Source organism: Esox lucius, chromosome 12 (genome assembly GCF_011004845.1).
Source record: "Esox lucius isolate fEsoLuc1 chromosome 12, fEsoLuc1.pri, whole genome shotgun sequence".
NCBI lineage: Eukaryota > Metazoa > Chordata > Actinopteri > Esociformes > Esocidae > Esox > Esox lucius.
The window spans coordinates 18,297,549-18,319,405 of NC_047580.1; the positions used below are offsets into that span (position 1 = coordinate 18,297,549).

The 21,857-nt window shown below is 41.6% G+C and overlaps 1 protein-coding gene across 1 annotated transcript; it reads left to right on the top strand.

Annotated features, from left to right (window-relative positions):
• The first annotated feature begins 395 nt into the window (after window positions 1-395).
• phf20b (PHD finger protein 20, b) lies at window positions 396-21,812 on the top strand. Its single transcript, XM_034295838.1, has 19 exons — window positions 396-526; window positions 8,220-8,324; window positions 8,411-8,582; window positions 9,369-9,453; window positions 9,560-9,636; window positions 11,617-12,034; window positions 12,542-12,619; window positions 12,705-12,824; window positions 13,294-13,353; window positions 15,184-15,432; window positions 16,520-16,645; window positions 16,760-16,816; window positions 17,074-17,226; window positions 17,354-17,523; window positions 17,726-17,825; window positions 17,925-18,120; window positions 18,251-18,716; window positions 18,833-19,043; window positions 20,585-21,812. Exons 2-19 carry the CDS (start codon window positions 8,242-8,244, stop codon window positions 20,728-20,730), a joined length of 2,967 nt encoding a protein of 988 aa, XP_034151729.1. The 5' UTR covers window positions 396-526; window positions 8,220-8,241; the 3' UTR covers window positions 20,731-21,812.
• The last annotated feature ends 45 nt before the right edge of the window (window positions 21,813-21,857 follow it).

Genomic DNA, 21,857 nt, shown 5'->3' on the forward strand with positions numbered 1-21,857 from the left:
CTGTAACCAGCGGTAAAGCATTTGTTAGACCTGCACGCAAACAAGTAACTCCAAGTATGACTGCGCTTCATACAGCTCAAAGGTAGCTTCAAAAACTCTGACTCTATGATGACTAAATTACTCTATGGTGAACAACATTGGATAATTCAACATACGGGAATCAAAATGGAATAGACAGCGAAACAAACTAAATACATGTTTGGATCAGTATCACTGTAGTTTTTTTTTTCAAAAATAATGAGAGGAGCGACGTGAATCTATTTTTAAAAGGTACGATTCACAGTAGAAGGGAATAGGTATACTTGTAGTTGTTGTTTTGGGCAAGAAGGCAGACAGGGGGCATAGTTTGAGTAATTGGAAATGGCGCACGCGCAGACGTTTCCTCACTTCGTAACAGGCCGTTCTCGTAGTGTTGACGTGAAACTAACTGCGTTGTGGGTCGGAACCCGAAAAGCACGTTGCTCGAATGAAGGATCTGCAAGTGAAGTGCATGCGTCATCCACGAGGAGAAACAAGGAGAGCAAAGGTAACGTATTTTCGTTTTAAACAAACTATTTATGATTTCTTACAAAATGTATATAATTTACCAATGTTAAAATACAATTTCAAGTGTTTTGGTGGCAGACATGACGCTTTTGATAATAGTAAACTTGTCCTACGCGTGGGGAATAATGTACTTCTCATGATGGAGAAGCAAATATTAATTTCTTTATGGAAAAGTTGTTTAGCTTAAGTGAACTGTTACATCTAATGTATGGCTATTTAATTTTGTCTCTGCCAACTTATGTGTAGTTTTAGGTGAAGTATTATTTTGTGTATTAGCTGTGGTTACTACTACCGTAGTCTGCAAGTAGCTACAACATAAGCAGGCCTACGAGGCCCCGGCAAAGTAAACCGTTGATTGACAGCGTCTGCGTCCTATGAAGTATCCATACTGGCACTGTCATCAGCTTTTATCCAATGAGCTCAATTCGACATCGGCGGCAACTGCCATTAGCAAAACGCGGAGACTAGCCTTTGTTTTTGCATAATTGTATAGTTTTGACTGTTCTAACACCATAATTACGTTCACATTTAAAAACAACTTACTCATTAGATACGCTTTTTGGAAAGTTCTTGAGGAAAGTGTTATTTAGCGAAATGATTGCGCAGCCATTCGACAACGTTTCATGCGCGTTACATACGCGAGAGAACTGACAGAGTCGGATATTTACATAATCTGTCACCGTTTTTATTGGACGGGTTTACATATACGTGTAATGTAACATCACCTTCAGCCGTTGTATAATTTCTTTAAGTTATTTTCATCATATCGGTTTCATAGAGCTTCTGACAATGTAAACAAGGTTGGAACTCGTTTGCCATTTGCGTCACTTTTCTTTGATTGTCACTGTCAATGATGCGCGGGGAAACATCAGTAGACATACCAGATCAAGTGATTTGCTGCTTTGTTAATGTAGCATTAAGTTATTTTATGTGCCTCAAAATTAAAGCAGTTTCAGTTTGCTATTGAATAACATGATATTTGATGGTTCATCAACCTTAAAGTAGTCCTTGCCAGGAGAAATTTTAATCCATGATTCGATTTTTAAAGGACCATTGGAAACTGTTAGAGACTTTTTAGATAAAAAGATATTGTGATGGGTCCTATGATTGGGTGATAAAAAGATAACGTGATTTGAATGTGTAGGCCAATTAATTGCTGAAATATGCAGATCATAATATCTGTAGTAATGTGTAATTTATTTTTATGTTGGCTAACATCTAGATGTGAGACAAATCATCTCGTAATTTACATAGTTTTTATTTGTGCTTTATTTAGTATTTTTTCTATTCACCTGGTAGATCTATTTTATAGATTGTGCCTATCCTTCATGGAGATGTCAAATGATTTGTGTCAAGTTGTGGTTATGTTAGCAGTGTACAATTTTTAGCTGGTCTATCATAGCTTCCATGCACCAAGTGTTGCAGCTGTCGCATTATTTGGAGCCGGTAGGTTTCTGATGTTTTTCTGCCCAAAGCACAGGTCAGAGTAGGCTATGTGAGCGAAGTTAAATGATCTGTACTCCCACTCATCACTCACTGAGCACTCCTCTCTGGGTGCCCAACAATAATTGGACCAAGACTTTACGTTATGTTTATATTCTTTGTTCAATGTAAAAGCAACAAAACATATTTGTTTTCTTTGATTATTCAAATAATCAAGCATGTTATGCATGGCGTTATCGATTACCAAAATAATTGATAGCTGCATCCCTAATTTGATCATTTCATAAAATAAAAAAGGTAATTTAACAAACAGCGCATATACTTCTGTAATTACTTAAGCTAGCATTTGATTTGAAGTAAGCTATATGAGAAGTGCTGAACATTTAAAAAAACAAGTCTAAGGCAATGCTAAAATATAGAAGGGTGATGAAGCAACTGTTTAAATCTTTTGTGATCTAACCAAATTACATACACTTATCCACCTCCACTGTGCTTGAACTCTGGCTCAGGAATGTTTGATTTAGGAGATATTTTAGGACATAATCCAAAAACATCATAGTGTGAATAGAAAACAGTATTTACACAGTATATGAATGTTATTTCAATAAAAAAATGTATAAGGACAGTTGTTGTTGTCTAAATACGCTCTATGTGTTTGGATCCTGTCCAGGATCTTCTAACACAGATAAAAGCAAACATTTGCTAACCTCTAAGAAGAAGCCATGGTTGATTTATTTATTTGTTATATATAAGGAGTGGAACTCAGTTTAAAACAGTAATGCCACGCAACAAGTCAAACCAATCAAATGACTAGGGGTATTGAGATATGTATTTTAAAGGGGAACATAGTTTGTGCATAATCCTTTGCAAGGTAAAGCGTTGTTTGTTCAACCGGACTTCAGATTAGCTTTAGAGCATAGGTCTTCAACCCTCTCTTGGGGACCCCCCAGCCGGCTCACAGTTAAATTTTTGCCCTGAGATAGTCACCTGATTCAACAGGTAAGGGGTTGTTAATTAGATAAAAAGTTGATTCAGGTGTGCTAGCTCAGGGATTCATCTAATAGATGGAATGGCTGGGGGATCCCCTGTAGAGGGTTGAAGACCTACGCTTTAGGGGATATAACTGGACATGCAAAGCTAAATAATGGGTTAGTTAAAGCTGTATAACAATTGTTGCAGTCTTCTACTTCATTATAAAAAAAAAAAAAAATGGCATTGAAAGAATCAGTGTACATGCCACTTACTAGGCCTCCGACTGCCATCTGGGAGGACGTTTCTTAAACTGTAGCATCAAATAGAAATCATAACAATTAATGACCTCGCTTCATCCAAAATATTTTGAAATAAGTTGCAAGACCGCCAAGGAGGCATACTGAGATTTAGGTATTTCATCAGGAAACTACTTGCTCACTAACTCCAATCTTAGAAAACACACTATGGTCTCGGCCTAGAAACCTTGTCAGACTAGCCTATTTTACAAGGCCTTTCTAGAGGAATAGGACACAAACATGGAAAGAATTTAGCAGCCCAAAGAACCATTGCGCAGTGGGCACTGAGCTTTGCGAGCTGGTTTCTGTAGTCAAGATGGATATGTTGATTACAGAAACTAGCTAGGACTCGTCTGTGGCTATAGCTTACTAGGGTCAAAGTATTGATGGCATAACAATAAATTACGTTCTTTAGATAAATCCATGACTAGACTGCTGTGTTTACAAACAGGGCAGGCTGTCACTTTAAACAACATTTGGCTTAACTGGTTTTAAATAAAGGTGATATAACGAAAGGTTGTTTACCTTTTTCTGGCTGTCTTGTTCTAGTACAGTAGGTCTGTATTAGTAAATGTTTTAAGTTTTTAAGTTATTATTATCCAGCGTAGTAGATACATTTCTAACTAAGCAATTAGTGCATGTGAATGTGAAGCACAGATGCAAAATAGAAAATAGCATAGTCCTGTTGATGTATTTTTAGAATGAGGTACCTATGAATAATAGCGGAGTATTCACTATAGATTTAATGAAATCCCAAATTTGGAAATTAAATGTAAAAATAAAGTTATGTAAGATCATACCAAATAAACAGTTATTTTTTCTGAATGTCACATCATTTGCATAGTTTATTAGTTACCACTAGCTAAGAATCTATGCAAATATGTGATATGTCACACCATTTCGTATCTCACATCATTTGCATTTTAAGCTTGTGGTAGCTATAGTTATTTGACGACTGCTGTAAGCTCTTCAAAGAAAATCAAATCACAGATTTACATGTTTTGCCTACTTTCTGAATGAGCAAACATCTGACATTAAGATGTACAGTGGATATTAAAAGTCTACACACCCCTGTTAAAATGCCAGGTTTTTGTGATGTAAAAGAATGAGACAAAGATAAATCATATCAGAACTTTTTCCACTTCTAATGTGACCTATAATGTGAACAAATCAATTGAAAAACACACTGAAATCTTCAAGGGGGGAAAATGAAAAATAAAGTGTGCATAAGTGCACACCCTCTTATAACTAGGGATGTGGCTGTGTTCAGAATTAACCATCACATTCAAACTCTTGTTAAATAGAAGTCATTACACACCTGCCATCATTTAAAGTGACTGATTAATCACAAATAAAGTTCAGCTGTTCTAACATTTTCTTAGTTGCATCTCAGAGAAAAAGCCATGGTCCATAAAGTTCAGCTGTTTTCCTGACATTTTCTTAGTTGCATCTCAGAGAAAAAGCCATGATCCTTAGAGAGGTTCCAAAGCATTAGAGGGATCTCATTATTGAAAGATATCAGTCAGGAGAATGGTAAAAAAAAGAATTTCCAAAGCATTAGATATACCATGGAACACAGTGAAGACAGTCATCATCAAGTGGAGAAAATATGACACAACTGAGACATACCAAGAACTGGACGTCCCTCCAAAATTGATGAAAAGATGAGAAGAAAACTGGTCAGGGAGGCTTCCAAGAGGCCTACAGCATCATTAAAGGAATGGCAGGAATTTCTGGCAAGTACTGGCTGTATGCTGCATGTGACAACGATCTCCTGTATTCTTCATATGAATGGGCTATGGGGTAGGGTGGCAAGACGGAAGCCTTTTCTTACAAAGAAAAACATCCAAGCCTGGCTGAAATTTGCAAAAACAAACATCAAGTCTCCCAAAAGCATGTGGGAAAATGTGTTATGGTCTGATGAAACCAAGGTTGAACTTTTTGGCCATAATTCCAAAAGGTATGTTTGGCGCAAAAACCACTGCGCATCACCCAAAGAACACCATACCCACAGTGAAGCATGGTGGTGGCAGCATCATGCTTTGGGGATGTTTTTCTTCAGGTAGAACTGGGGCCTTAGTCAGGGTGGAGGGAATTATGAGCAGTTCCAAATACCAGGCAATTTTGGCACAAAACCTTCAGGCGTATGTTAGAAAGATGATGAAGAGGAAGTTCACCTTTCAGCACGACAACGACCCAAAGCACACATCCAAATCCACAAAAGCATGGCCAGAAGATGATTAACGTTTTGGAATAGCCCAGCCAGAGCCCATACCTGAATCCAATTGAACATCTGTGGGGTGATCTGAAAAGGGCTTTGCACAGGAAATGTCCTCGCAATCTGACAGATTTGCAGCGCTTTTGCAAAAAAGAGTGGGGAAATATTGCCACGTCAAGATGTGCCATGCTGATAGACTCCTACCCAAAAAGACTGAGTGCTGTAATAAAATCAATAGGTGCTTCAACAAAGTATGAGTTTAAGGGTGTGCAAACTTTTGCAACCAGGTTGTTGTGGAAAAAGTTCTGACATGATTTATCTTTGTCTCATTATTTTACATCACAAAAACCTGGCATTTTTACAGGGGTGTGTAGACCTTCTATATATCCACTGTAGTAGTAAACCACTCCTGTTCTCTACCCGGTTATGTCAATGCCAGGCATAATGCCAAAAATGATTCATAACTATACAGTATTGGTCTCTAAGTGAAGGTGTCAGTTGTACTGAAAGAAGGAAATCCTACATAGTAGATTAACTGTGGCTTTGTGGGTATAATGAAAGTGTTTTTTTAATCTAAAATGAAACTTTTATAGAGAGATTACTAGTTAACATTTTGCTTTTATATAAAAGCAAGTAAACCTTTGCTTTTATCAAGATATTACAGTATGTTGGATTGCTCTCATTGTTTTCCTTGCTCGTCAGGGCCAGACATGCAGAGTAAATTGTGTAACAAAGAAGGGCTGGTAATTCTGTGCTGAAAGAGCTATTCGGTATACATGGCCTTCCCTGATTATTATGTCATAGTAATTGTATGATTTTAAATCCAAACATTCAGAGGCAAGCCCTGTAGTATAGAGCCAAATGAAGGAAGTTTTGTAATGTAAAAGTAATGCATCAATTAAAACGTTTTAGAAATTGGACTACTGCACCTCTATGTGAGTTGTTTTGGAGAGTTGTAAAACTGTCTGAATGGAGAAAGCTCATTCAAATGACTTAAATGTAATCATAATAAAATAATATTTAGAAAATGAATGTATCTTTATATTTTGGCTAAATCTCCCAGCCCTATGCTCCGTCATAAAGACATGCTTTAGTCCTACTTACAACAGCAGAAAGCTGTGCCAACTTACACCTCAGCTAATGACATGGTAGCCCTGTATTATTGTGGTATAACGTTATATATTTTTGTTAGGGAAGTAGTACTATGCAATTAGGACAGACCAGTCAGCAGGTTTACTGAGACAGCAGGGTTCTCTGCCAGTTTGGGGTGTGGTATTGCAGTACTCAGTACAGATTCAAACCATAATAACATTAGCCTAACACGGACATGCTTAGTGCATTGAATGATTAATATACACTGATCACCCGTAACATTTTGACCACCTACCTAATATTGTGTAGATCCCCCTTTTGCCTCCAAAACATCCCTGATCCACTGAGGCATGGATTTCACTAGACCTCTGAAGGTGTGCTGTGGTATCTGGCACCAAGACGTTAGCTGCAGATCCTTTAAGTCCTGTAAGTTCCGAGGTGGTACCTCCATGGATTGGACCTGTTTGTCCAGAATATCCCACAGATGCTTCATTGGATTGAGATATGGGAAATTTGGAGGCCAAGTTGTGTTCCTCAAACCATTCCTGAACCATTTTTGCTTTGTGGCAGGGTGTATTATCCAGCTGAAAAAGGCCAATGCCATCAGGGAATACCTTTGCCATGAAAGGGTGCACATGGTCTTCAAAAATGCTTAGGCAGGTGGTATGTGTCATCCACATAAATGGCAGGGCCCAAGGTTTCCCAGCAGAACATTGCCCAAAGCATCACACTGCCTCCGCCGGCTTGCCTTCTTCACATAGTGCATCCTGGTGTTCTCCAGGTAAGCGATGCGCACACACCCGGCCATCCACGTGATGTAAAAGGAAATGTGATTCGTCAGACCAGGCCACCTTCTTCCATTTCACCGTGGTTCAGTTCTGATGCTCACGTGCCCATTGTAGGCGGTTTCAGTAGTGGCCAGGGGTCAGCATGGACATCCTGACTGGTCTGTGGCTACACAGCCCCATACACAACAAACTGTGATGCACTGTTCTGACACCTTTCTATTAGTACCAGGATTAACCTTTTCGGCAATTTGAGCTACAGTAGCTCGTCTGTTGGATTGGACCACACCGGCCAGCATTTGCTCCCATGTGCATCAATGAGCCTTGGCCGCCCATGACCCTGTCGCCAGTTCATCCCTTTTCTGTCCATGGATCACATTTGATAGGTACTGACCACTGCGGACCAGGAACACCCCACAAGGGCTGCAGTTTTGGAAATGCTCTGACCCAGTCGTGTAGCCATCACAATTTGGCCCTTGTCACAGTTGCCAGATCCGAACGCTTGCCCATTTCTCCTGTTTCTAACACATCAACTTTGAGGACAGAATGTTCACTTGCTGCCTAATATATCCATCCCGCTGACAGGTGCCATGATAACAAGATTATCAGTGTTATTCACTTCACCTGTCAATGTTATGGCTGATCGGTGTATATTGCATACAATTGAGTGATAGCAGCAAACAGTGCTTTAAGGTTGGAATGTCTGCACCCTTAAAAAAAACTTCAGTTAAACTTTTATATTGTAATGACACATTTGGAATGTGTATTATTGTGACAGCAAAGCTTTGTGCAGTGACACATGTATTTCTTAGTGGCCTATTCATTTGGACATTTGACGTAATGTTTGATAACGATGCTGTCTCACAGATCGGCCTCTAATGTGTCCACGATGACCAAGACTCCGCCGAGTCGAAGAGGGATCACTTTTGAGGTGGGAGCACAGCTGGAAGCCCGCGACAGACTGAAGAACTGGTCAGTGTAATTTCCTAATGTTCCTTTTCGTCTCGTCTACCATAATTGGTCTTGTTGAATATTCTCTGTCATCTTCCACTACTCAGGTACCAGGCCAACATAGAGAAGATAAACTATGAAGATGAGAAAGTGTTGATCCACTACCGTCAGTGGAGCCATCGCTACGATGAGTGGTTTGACTGGACCAGTCCCTACCTGAGACCCCTGGACAGGGTCCAGCTGCGTAGAGAGGGTCTGCAGGACAACCAGCCCACCTCGGTGAGAGAGGCACAGGCTAAATCCTCATGCGGGTTATGTGCACTTAGTTTTTTGGGAAAGCAATCTTCAATGAAGACCTCACTGCTCCGTACTCCAACCTAGTCTAGTGTTTACTTTTTACTTTTTAACACAATGTTTGCGGTAGCACCTCTAAACCTTTGGGCTACTTGTGCTCGAAGAATCTGTTTACATTTGAGCATGCTATTTTCAATATTAAACGGATGAATCGATTATCAAACTAGTTGTACGTTGCTGCCATAGAGTCGACATGCAGTGTTTACCCTAAAAGGGATCTCTGCGAACATTACCTTTTTAAAGCTACAATGCCTCCATTGAGTGGAGCAGTGGTCTAAGTCCCTGCCTTGATCTGTAGGTGTGTCATAACAGCCAGAAGTTTGAATCCTGGTCATGGCACACCGCCAGTGCCTGGGGGTCTACCATAGTGCTATGCAAATTGGCTCAGCACCATCTGGGCAAATACTAGTTTAGCAGTTTTCATATTGAAAATCCTGAAATTGGAAAGGGAGTAAAAAAAATAATGAAAAAAAGGGGGGTGAATTTAAATCCTCAAAACCATGAACCCGCTATTGGATTGATTCCAAGAATTCGTCATTGTTGTTACCCTAGACTTACATCCAGACGTAAACATGGAGAGCCTAGGATGAAAATGATAACAACCACCTGCAGAATGTGTCATTAGACCTCCCAACGTCCGGTTGTACCTCATGACGATGAATTTCAGGTTGGTGTTTTGATAACAGTGACTGTCTTTCCTGTCTGTTGCAGGTATTTCGGGTGAATGAGAAAGTGTTGGCCTGTTGGGTGGACTGCCGCTACTATCCTGCTAAGGTTCTGGACGTCAGAAGAGATGGTTTGTACTGTACTTCCACTGGACACAGTTGGCTGAATTTAATCAGAAATGTATTACATTCTAGTTACATAAAAATATTCTGACCATGTTGGTTTTCTCTCTTCAGCTTCCTACACTGTCAAATTTTTCGATGGAGTTGTCAAGACTGTTAAGCCAACGAAAATAAAGCCGTATAGGGCAGAGGTGAGCACTCCCATACCATTGTTGGTTCATAGACAAAGGATGGTTGACTGGGTTAGCTAAATGCAGGGGGTCACAAACCCCTGGCCACAAACCCCTGGCCGAGTTTGCCGGGTCACAGAGTGGGGTCGCCAAAATGATTTAAAATAATACGCAGTTCATTTGCTACACAGCCTCATTTAGGAAAACATCACTCTCTGACAGACAGTCACATGGCTGTAGCTCGCTATATTAAGAGTGGTATTGAGGCTTTCAGTTGGTGTTTATTGAATGTTAGAATGGCCAGAAAGATCAACCTAGGTGACTTTTAATTTGGTATGATTGTGGGTGCTGTCTCAGAAATGCAAAAATATTGAGTAAGGTTTACAAAAACACGGCAAGAAACAGTGAACATCCAGGCAATGTAAGTTCTGGGGATGAAAACACCTAGTTGATGAGAATGGCAGGAATCGTACAAGCTGACAAATGTGTCCGAATGGGCAAATAACAGCACAGTACAACAGTGGTGTGTTGAAAGGTCTCAGAATGCACAACTTGTCTGTCCTGGTCACGTTGGTGGTATTGCAGCAAAAAACCAGAGTGACTTTCATTTCTATAAGTTAAAATCAAGTGTTGAGTGGGAAAATGTTGCCTGGTCTGACATCCCAGTGCAGTGACCTCAGTGGTCTTCACATTCCCCTCTTTGGAATGAGATGAAGCCAGATGTTCTCAGATTGACATGTACCGCCTTCCAATCTGCAGCAGTTACGTGATTCCCCATTGTAAGAAGGATGCTAATTAAGGGGTGTGTCTGAATAAAATAGATAATGTAAAATGGATAATGTTTGAAAAGAATTCAAAATACATATTTAAGTCTTTATTAATGGCTGTCTTTTCAAGAGGTAACATTCAGTTTATTACATTTGTTAGTCCATGTTAAAAAGGAAGTATATCATTTTATTTAAATGATGTACAACCCTGCTTCCAAAACTGTTTGGACGGTGCGTGAAATGCAAGTAAAAACAGAATGCAATGGTGTGCAAATCATTTATCCCTGTATTTAACCGAAAGTAGTACAAAGACAACATATCAAATGTTGAAACTGTGAAATGTTATTGTTTTTGGAAAAATACATGCCCATTTTCAATTTGATGCCAGCCACATGTTTCAAATATTTTGGGACATGGGCATGTTTACCACGGCGTTGTATCACCTCTTCTTTTAACAATACTCTGTAAGGGTTTGGGAACTGAGGAGACCAATTGCTGTAGTTTTGAAATTGAAATGTATTCACATTCTTGCTTGATATAGGATTTCAGCTGCTCAACATTTCATGGTCTCCTTTGTTGTATTTCTGCGGACCACGTAAGCCGAGCTGTCCAAGAAGAGCGAATGTCTCTTACTGAGTGACTGACTGACTGTTTACCCCTTGTTAAATAGCGTAGTGGTTAGAGACGTGTTCCAGTCTCATCGCAGACATAACAAATTACACATTAGGATTTGTTCAGGATAGTTAAAAGACTCATCCTCTCTGGGATGCTCGTTTTTACCCAATCATGTTACTGACCTGTTGCCAATTCACCTAATTAGTTGTGAGATGTTCTACCAGGTTTAACTTTTTTTTTAAGCATTACACAACTTTTTCGGTCTTCTATTGCCCCTGTCACAGCTTTTTTGAAATGTGTTGCTGGCATCAAATTCAAAGTGGGGTTTATATTTTTCAAAAAGCAGTAATATTTCTCAGTTTCAACATTTGATATGTGGTCTTGTACTATTTTCTATTGAATATAGGGTTTAAATGATTTGCACATTTCATTGTATTTCTTTACATTTTACACAGTGTCCCATCTTTTGTGGAAACAGTGTTGTACCTCCGCAAAATAAATAGCAATCTTTTAAAGCCGCAATGCTGGTTTTCAGTACTTCTGGCTGAAAGAATTGGGTCCTTGTTTAAAACGTTTCAGTACCACTGCCCTAATGTTTTACCTATGTCTGTATCAATAGAATGGGAAGGCCAGGGAGAGAACTCGCAGAGAGCAGAACAATGGGAAACACAAACCCAAGGAGTACAAAAAAGATGAGACCAATGAATGCAAAAAACGCTCCACTGACTTGAATGGAGAGACCAACAGAGAAGGGGAGATAAAGAAAGAGGACCAGGAAAAAACTGTAAATAGCAATGTTGAGACCATTGATAAGAATAGGAACATGAATGGTGAGGAGGTGAAAATGGAGGCAGGAGGGGGGAAGAAAGAGACACAAGCCAATGAAGATGGGCAGGCTGTCCAAACTAACAGGGAAGACGTCAGTCTGAATGTGGAAAGATTGAGTAGTACCCAGAAACCAGAAGAGAAGAAACAAGACGACGTGTCGGGACAGAATCCCCAAGTGCCCAGGAGGAACCGATACCGAGCATCAGAAGGTATGTAGGTCACTGTAAGGCTTTTATCGGGGAAAAAACTAAACTGTAGAATCATCACATATAAATTGGCGCTGCATAGCCTAACAGAGGAAATAAAGATGATAGCTTGGCTTTTGGTGTCATTTGATGGAAAAACCAGAAAGCTACTTGTTTGGATGAGTTCAACAGCTTGGTAGTTAGAAGTTAAAGGGGAATAACAGCAAATACCAATTTTTCTTTTAGCCTCATTAATTTGAATGTATCGTTGTGCAGTCAAAGTGCACAATCCTTTCTCACATGGAGAGCAAGGCTTTTGTTACACAGGCCTTACTGAAGTTTTACCGTCTCTGTAAAACTTTGACAGCAAAGTACACTATGAAAAGATACAATACCATTTTATCAACCATAATGGAATTTAATTGTTTTGGTAGATGTTATGCCATCCTGCAAGTACTGCTTCATTGTGGGATAAGTAAACACCAGGAGGATGTCTGCTGAGTCACGCTGAATGTTTCTTCTTGTTTACAGAAAGTCAGCGTGAACTGAGGAAGAGGAGATCATCTCTGGAAGAGGTGTCATGGCCAAAGAGAAGGCCAGAAGTAGTAGGTCTGTATATAACCAGACCGAACTGTTACTGTCAATCCAATTCATTTTTGTCCTTTGCTTTTAACTTGTGTCCTTCCATCCCCAGACCAAACCAATCAATCCCAGTCTCCAAAAGTGGCAGGATACAATTCTGTCCCAGCCTCCCAAGCAGAGAAACTAGAACAGACACCTACAAATGGTGGCATCGAAGGCCCATCTGATATAGGTAAATAAGATGAAAGTGTTTTCCAAAGTTAACAAATAATTAGTGGACTTCAAGACCTGTTCTTACATCCTCTAACTGTACTTAAAAATGGGTTGGAGTGCTGACCTAAGAATCAGTTTGCCAATATAATGTGTAACATATGTACAGGGGAGACTGGATATTTGATCATCAAGATTAAAGAATGCCTTATGATTACATAAAGATGCTTTATGCATACAGGCCCAGATCCTACATTGAGATGTGAGATGACTCTTTTGGAATTTGTTAATCCTGTGCCAAAAAAAGCAACAGTTGATTTATTAACCTCATATTTAAGCTTCAACCTCAACAAGTTCCACAGATTGTTCACTTATTTATAACCAAAGACTAATTGAGGGACAATAAATGAAGTTAAACAGAGAACAAGCAGGCTCCAGACCTCATAGGGTAACAGATGAATACCTCTTTTCTGTTGTATGTCTCTCTACAGAAGCCATTCTGAAACGCCAAATTCACCTACCTACGACGCACAAGTACAGCAGGGAGCCATGTGAGTACAGCCTCATTAACACACATTGTAGGAGTCTTCATCCTTGTTGACCTTATTAACCCTCATAAACCCAATTGTAAGTTTAACCACAAACTAAACCTTCAGATTGGAAATACTGTTTGTCTGTAAAGTTTTATGTTTTATTATACTTGGATATACACTCACCTAAAGGATTATTAGGAACACCTGTTCAATTTCTCATTAATGCAATTATCTAATCAACCAATCACATGGTAGTTGCTTCAATGCATTTAGGGGTGTGGTCCTGGTCAAGACAATCTCCTGAACTCCAAACTGAAGAATTTTGAGCATGGCATGGTTGTTGGTGCCAGACAGGCCGGTCTGAGTATTTCACAATCTGCTCAGTTACTGGGATTTTTATGCACAACCATTTCTAGGGTTTACAAAGAATGGTGTGAAAAGGGAAAAACATCCAGTATGCTGCAGTCCTGTGGGCGAAAATGCCTTGTTGATGCTAGAGGTCAGAGGAGAATGGGCCGACTGATTCAAGCTGATAGAAGAGCAACTTTGACTGAAATAACCACTCGTTACAACCGAGGTATGCAGCAAAGCATTTGTGAGGCCACAACATGCACAAACTTGAGGCGGATGGGCTACACCAGCAGAAGACCCCACCGGGTACCACTCATCTCCACTACAAATAGGAAAAAGAGGCTACAATTTGCACGAGCTCACCAAAATTGGACAGTTGAAGACTGGAAGAATGTTGCCTGGTCTGATGAGTCTCGATTTCTGTTGAGACATTCAGATGGTAGAGTCAGAATGTGGCGTAAACAGAATGAGAACATGGATCCATCATGCCTTGTTACCACTGTGCAGGCTGGTGGTGGTGTAATGGTGTGGGGGATGTTTTCTTGGTACACTTTAGGCCCCTTAGTGCCAATTGGGCATTGTGTAAATGCCACGGCCTACCTGAGCATTGTTTCTGACCATGTCCATCCCTTTATGACCACCATGTACCCATCCTCTGATGGCTACTTCCTGCAGGATAATGCACCATGTCACAAAGCTCGAATCATTTCAAATTGGTTTCTTGAACATGACAATGAGTTCACTGTACTGAAATGGCCCCCAGTCACCAGATCTCAACCCAATAGAGCATCTTTGGGATGTGGTGGAACGGGAGCTTTGTGCCCTGGATGTTCATCCCACAAATCTCCATCAACTGCAAGATGCTATCCTATCAATATGGGCCAACATTTCTAAAGAATGCTTTCAGCACCTTATTGAATCAATGCCATGTAGAATTAAGGCAGTTCTGTAGGCGAAAGGGGCTCAAACACAGTATTAGTATGGGGTTCCTAATAATCCTTTAGGTGAGTGTAGATGTGGTCCTTACCAGGTTAGTAAAATGTGAACGTACACTCTTCGATTAATTTACATATAGTATCTCACAAAAGAGAGTACACCCCACACATATTTGTAAATATTTGAGTACATCTTTTCATGTGACAACACTGAAGAAATGACACTTTGCTACAATGTTAAGTAGTGAGTGTACAGCTTGTATAACAGTGTAAATTTGCTGTCCCCTCAAAATAACTCAACACACAGCCATTAATGTCTTAACTGCTGGCAACAAAAGTGAGTACACTCCTAAGGGAAAATGTCCAAATTGGGCCCAATCAGCAATTTTTCCACTAACGAGTCATGTGACAAGCTGTATACGCACTACTTTACATTGTAGCAAAGTGTCATTTCTTCAGTGTTGTCACATGAAAAGATACACTCAAATATAAACAAAAATGTGAGGGGTGTACTCACTTTTGTGAGATACTTTAAATGCTGTTCCTTGTATGTCTTTCTTAGTGTATCGAGTCATCAAAAACCAACCGCCCCCAATCCTCTCCATTGAACTCGACCACAACCCTTTCAAGTGCAAGGCCCCTGGGTGTATGAAGTCCTTCCGGAAGCCCTCTCTCCTGCACTACCATGTTAAATACTACCACGCAGACATGGAGCCTGCTTCTGGCTCCAGCATGCAAACGCGGGCCGCAGAGAAGCAGGCTGGCTCTCAGGAGACACCAAGAAGGAGACGCATCACGTCCGGCTCTACACGTGAGTAGTGGCACTCCACCCCAGGGATCAACCGACCTGGCCTTGGTCAAACCTCAGTGTTGTTATATCTTAACCAGTTGTTATATACCAGGGCTTGGCAACAGGCAAGAACAATTATATAACATTTTGAGCTGTGACGCAAAATTATAAAAGGTATTTGTCCCAAGAAGGAAGTTACCCTACTTAAATAATGCACAGGTTTCATGTTGACTTGACCAGAAACAGCATGGGAATGAGGAAAGCAGTGGACAGGTTGGTAATGCTAATACTCAAACCGGGTGGACAGCAAACATGCCAAAAGAAATTAGAGGTGGCCTAATTAATTTCAACAATTGATTTCACTGACAGTCACGCAGATTTTTCAGCATTGAAATCCTCCATTATCATCAAAATGCACTTCTACGATAGCGTGTATAGAGTTTTGCTAAAACCAGGGCTCCAACTGAAGGAATATTGGAAGATAGGGTAAGGTGTATTGGAAGAAACCTGACAAAATGTTTGTCAACATTAGATTGTGAAAAATAAATAATAGAACATTTTTCATAAGTTTATAAGCCGCCACATGGAATATGATGAGGCAATGCAACCATATTTTGTTACTATCCTCCCAAATACAGACATAGCTAGCAAGACAGTGATTGTATATGTGCATCATCCAGTGGCCTCAGAGAGGTTTGTATTTTAGATGAGAAGGTTTACCAAATTTGCAAGGTGTTAGAAAGCTTTTATAATGCACCCTTGAAGGTGTATGAAAGCTGAAAGAATTTGACTTTTGAAAAGCTGATAAATCCTGGGATTAGAGTGCGTGGCTACCGAAGAGCAATGAGTTAGTGAAGTGCTGAAAGGTACCTTTTAAACGTAGGCGGATGTGTCTACATTCAGAAGGATGTCTTAATTACTGCAAATCCCAAGGGCCCATTTTGCGGACTAAGATTAAGCCTAATCTAGGACAAAAAAAGTCAGTTCCATTAGCTCAAGAGAAAATTGCCCCAAGGTCAAACTAATTTGCTGAGATTTGTGCTGTATATTAATGGACAGTGAATTAATTAATGATCAGGTTTTATCTCTATTGTGCACTATGCCACAGACTCTCCCCTGGGTGACAGACAATCTGCAAACGGAGTGAACCGTCATCGGCGGAGTTCACTGAGTGACAGAAGGAAGGAGAACCAGCACACCAACAGACTTCACGAAGAAAGAGAATGTGATACAGGTGAGGGCCGTTTTACCATCAACATTGCCACTGTGCTTCACTGAAAATGTACACACAGGTTTTTAACTGCTTGTTATTATTTCTATTTTGATACCTTCAGGGAAAATATGAAAGAAAAGATGGAAAGAGACCATAATAAACAGAAGAAAAGGAAGAAGAAAAGAAAGTCTGGTAAGATGTTATTTAGTGTCTGGAAATATCCATTGCTGTCTGCATTTATCCATTGATAATGTCTTTAGTGGTACCTAATCATTTGTTCGATGAATGTCTCATTTATCTGCCTTTAGAATGCAGACAAAATCCAAAAATAATATTTTCTTTTTTGTAATGCTCGGTTAATGCCCCAGATTATTCAATATTTTACCTGAACTTTGAATTTGCTGACATCAGTCCTAAACCTGAATACAATATGCTCCCCCCCTTGACAGAAAATGCGAGTAGTGAGGAGAACATAGGCATCTCCTTATCCAACACTCCTCAGTCCAATCCGAATTTGGCATCCAAACTCCCCCTCTTGCACAAACACAAGTTATCTTACGACTCAAGCCCAGAACACATCACAGATCATTTGCAAGAGGACGGTGGGTACCAAGAACTTATATGGTTTCTATCTCAATGCTTTGTGTGCTCCTCACACAGTCATCTAGCTTGGTCCAGTTTGGTCAAAGTGAGTTGGTGGCATCTAAACTGTGTTATCCCCTTGAATAGATGAGAGTGATTGGTCCACAGTCAGTGCTGAGTGGACCGATGAGGACATTGAATCAGAGCTGGATGTGACCACTCCCATGTCAGAACACAGTGTATCCATGGTAACCGAGGGCTCTGACGTAGTCCGCTGTGTCTGTGGAGCAGAAGAGGAGAATGAGTTCATGATTCAGGTGAGGAATGGACACCTTGTTCTCTGATCAGCAGAGTCAATTCATCCGCGATTAGCCTTGCCTTTCGATTAGGTTCATCAGAGTCGTCTACCACTCCCCCACGTGCTGTAGGACCTTATCACTACACTGTTCTGTTGCTGTTTGGTTTAAGTGTTATGTGTTGAGTACGTGACGTGACCACGACCTGTCCGTTCTCTCCCAGTGTGATGAATGTCTGTGCTGGCAGCATGGAAGCTGCATGGGCCTCTTTGAGCACAATGTGCCTGACACCTACAACTGCTACATCTGCCGAGCCCCACCAGGTGAACACAGTGTATACACTTCAATGTAATTCTGTCTCTCCTATGGGGCTTCTGCTCTCTTAAAGTGGGTATGAATGTTCATCCTGCCTGTTCTAACAGCCCAGAGGCGGAGCCAGCGCTACTGGTATGACAGGGATTGGCTGAGCAGTGGTCACATGTATGGTTTGTCTTTCCTGAATGAGAACTACTCCCACCAGAACGGGAAGAAGATTACAGCCACTCACCAACTCCTGGGTGATGTGCACCACGTCTTTCAGGTGCTTAACGGCCTGCAGCTTAAAATGAACATCCTCCAGTGAGTACTATTAAAGTTACTGCAAATACTTCCTAAAAACGTCATGGACCACAGTTTTGGGTGTGATTGGTTCTGGGTTGTTTGGGCCTTTAGTGGCTGTGAATACCCCTCTTTGAATCATCCTCTACAGAACCCACACACACTCTGACCTGAAACTGTGGTGCCAACCCTGGAAGCAGGAGGAGGATCTGGTTAGGAGCTACAGCATGGAGGCGAGCCGGGCCCCTTCACCTGCAGTCCGCGACAGGGAGCTGAGCTGTGAAGCGCTGAGAGGGATATCTGTCTCTACCCCTTCTGAAAAGCCCAACATGTCGCAGAGAAGCCCAGCCCGCTTCCAGGACTCATACACTTCCTACATCAGCAGCGAGCACTGCTACCAGAAGCCACGGGCGTACTACCCAGCAGTGGAGCAGAGGCTAGTGGTGGAGACACGCAGAGGTTCTGAGCTGGAGGACAGCCTGAGGAGCACAGAGAACCTGCTCGAGCTAGAGCAGCGCTATGGTGGCCCATTGGACCCAGACAGAGCCAAGCTGTACCCCAGCTCCCTCCTGCAGGACGGAGCCAAGATACACCCTGTTGTCCTACCGCCAGACAAGGTCAGTAGAACTGTCTTTAAATGAGTGATTGTCAGTCGTAATATGCAGTATGTTATAAGGTAGCAAGTGGGGAAATGTGTGGTGCCCTCTGCGATGCTGTTTTTTGTTCTGTTCAGGGTACTGACCTGTACAAGAAGCTGTACGTGGGAAAGGAGAGTGAGGTAGAGGTGAAGACTGAAGAGGCTGAGCCCAGCACGGACACAAAGCCACACCCAGACAAAGAGAGTCCGCTGCATCAGCAATGGCAGATGAACCTTTTGGATCACATAGAGGCCATGCACAGCCAAGTCACGCAGAGGATGGATCTCATCGAGAAGGAGCTGGATGGTATTGCTCTTATGTGGCATTTACACAGACTGAACAACATAAATTGGTTAATTATTGGTATATTAAGACCAATTGTTCAGTATTGGGTTTTATGTGAATGCAAATTTAGACCACACTTCCATAGGACTGTCATCTAAGCATACAAGACATAGGTTCATAATATGATAACTGTCCTGTGGGAAGGAAGAGACATTTCAGATCGTTGCAAGGTTTACAAGTCATATTTTCTCTTGCCATGCATTTTCTTGAATCCGAGGTTCAGGACCTCGGATTCAGGAGGAACAGTGTGGTTTTCGTCCGGGCCGTGGAACACTGGACCAGCTCTATACCCTCTACGGGGTGTTGGAGGGTTCATGGGAGTTTGCCCAACCAATCCACATGTGTTTTGTGGATTTGGAGAAGGCATTCGACTGTGTCCCTCGCGGCATCCTGTGGAGGGTGCTTTGGGAATATGGGGTCCTGGGTCCTTTGCTAAGGGCTGTCAGGTCCCTGTACGACCGAAGCAGGAGCTTGGTCCGCATTGCCGGCAGTAAGTCAGACTTGCTCCCAGTGCATGTTGGACTCCGGCAGGGCTGCCCTTTGTCGCCGGTTCTGTTCGTAGTTTTTTTGGACAGAATTTCTAGGCGCAGCCAGGGGCCGGAGGGTGTCAGGTTTGGGGACCACACAATTTCTTCTCTGCTCTTTGCGGATGATGTTGTTGTGTTGGCCCCTTCAAACCAGGAACTTCAGCATGCACTGGGATGGTTTGCAGCCGAGTGTGAAGCGGTGGGGAGGCCATGGTCCAAATCCGAGGCCATGGTCCTCAGTCGGGAAAAGGGTGGCTTGCCCACTTCAGGTTGGTGGAGAGTGCCTGTTTCAAGTGGAGGAGTTTAAGTATCTAGGGGTCTTGTTCACGAGTGAGGGAAGGATGGAACGGGAGATTGGCAGACGGATCAGTGCAGCTTCTGCAGTAACGCGTTCGATGTATCGGTCTGTTGTGGTGAAGAACGAGCTGAGCCGCAAGGCGAAGCTCTCGATTTACTGGTCAATCTACGTTCCTACTCTCACCTATGGTCATGAGCTTTGGGTCATGACCGAAAGGACAAGATCCCGGATACAGGTGGCCGAAATGAGCTTTCTCCGCAGGGTGGCTGGGTGATCCCTTAGAGATAGGGTGAAAAGCTGGGTCACTCGGGAGGAGCTCAGAGTAGAGCCGCTGCTCCTCCACATCGAGAGGGGTCAGCTGAGGTGGCTTGGGCATCTGTTTCGGATGCCTCCGGAACGCCTTCCTGGGAAGGTGTTCCGGGCCCTTCCCACCAGGAGGAGACCCCGGGGAAGACCTAGGACACGCTGGAGGGACTATGTCTCCCGGCTGGCCTGGGAACGCCTCGGTGTCCCCCCGGAAGAGCTGGAGGAAGTGTCTAGGGAGAGGGAAGTCTGGGCATCTCTGCTTAGACTGCTGCCCCCGCGACCCGGCCCCGAATAAGCGGAAGAAAATGATGATGATGCATTTTCTTTCTGCTTTTTTGGTCCTGACATTCTTTCTCCCTCCCTTTTTGCAGTGTTGGAGAGTTGGCTGGACTACACAGGGGAACTGGAGCCTCCAGACCCTTTAACCCGACTTCCTCAGCTCAAACACCGCATCAGACAGATGCTCACAGACCTGGGCACTGTGCAGCAGATCTCCCTCTGCTCGTCAAACAGATGAGGCCGCCACTGACCTCAGCACTTCACCACAGAAACCTGGTTGGAGCATGGAGTAGCAAGCAAGGCTACAGTATAAACGGTTGGGTTGCATGGACAGAGCTGGGGACAGGGGATTCCTAGAATCAACCATCTAAAGTATCTTTCAGTACTACAACACTTTCTGGCAACAATGAAGCAGAATAAATTGCCCTACTTGTCTAACATGCAAGAAAATGAGGATGTACATAGAACACAACCATGTTTAGCACTTATGTTTTTGATAGTTAGTTAACACCTACTAATGATAATGTAGGTTTACCAATATAAAACATTAATAGAAGCTGTTTTTTTTTTTTTTCTGACATAGTTTACTATATATCCAACCATGTTTTTTTATGAATCTAGTCACTGAATGGCTTTGCTTAAAGGGTAACTTAGGTCAGAAAGTATTTTTTATTAGGGTTTCAATTAAATGCATTCTTAAATAGCTTAATGATGTGTTTAAAGATAACAAAATATATGTTCCTTTTTAAAGGGAGGGAAAATATGTAGATTTTTCTAAATATTGTCTTGTCTTTTGAATTAGTCCAGAATGTTATGGAGAATAGATTGTATCTTTCTATTGTCACTTTAATAACAAATATCTGCTTCATATATACTGATATAGTGCAACTCCAGTTGTTTAGAGTTCATTGACAATATTGAGGCTGTAAAAACAAAGTAGATTTTTTTACATTGTCAAATTGTCAGTTTATAAATGTTTCTCTATTGGTTTTGATATTTAGTTGTGATGTGTTTTCTTTTATGTTTGTTTAATTTTACTGGTTAAGTATCCAGAAACGTGTTAGCCATGTGGGCTCTGTGCTATTATGTTGTATTTAATATTTGATTCAGAATTTAATTTATCTTTTGTATTATTTTTGTCTCAATGAGTACTGAATATCCAATTCAGCATTGTCTACAGGTTTAAGGACTGTGGGGCAGTATTCTGTGCATTTCCTTTTCTGGCACCCAGTTGACGATGTTGGTTAATACAGTACCAGTCAAACGTTTGGACACACCTACTCACTCAGTATTTCTTTATTTTTACTATTTTCCACAATGTAAAATAGTAGTGATGACTTCAAAAATATGAAATTAAATGGAATC

Bases quoted from the DNA above. Each gene is read 5' to 3' on its own strand.
- phf20b (XM_034295838.1), top strand. From the start codon at position 8,242: ATGACCAAGACTCCGCCGAGTCGAAGAGGGATCACTTTTGAGGTGGGA. The intron at 12,035-12,541 runs GTATGTAGGTCA...TCTTGTTTACAG, and splicing joins CCGATACCGAGCATCAGAAG to AAAGTCAGCGTGAACTGAGG. The intron at 17,524-17,725 runs GTGAGGAATGGA...GTTCTCTCCCAG, and splicing joins AGAATGAGTTCATGATTCAG to TGTGATGAATGTCTGTGCTG.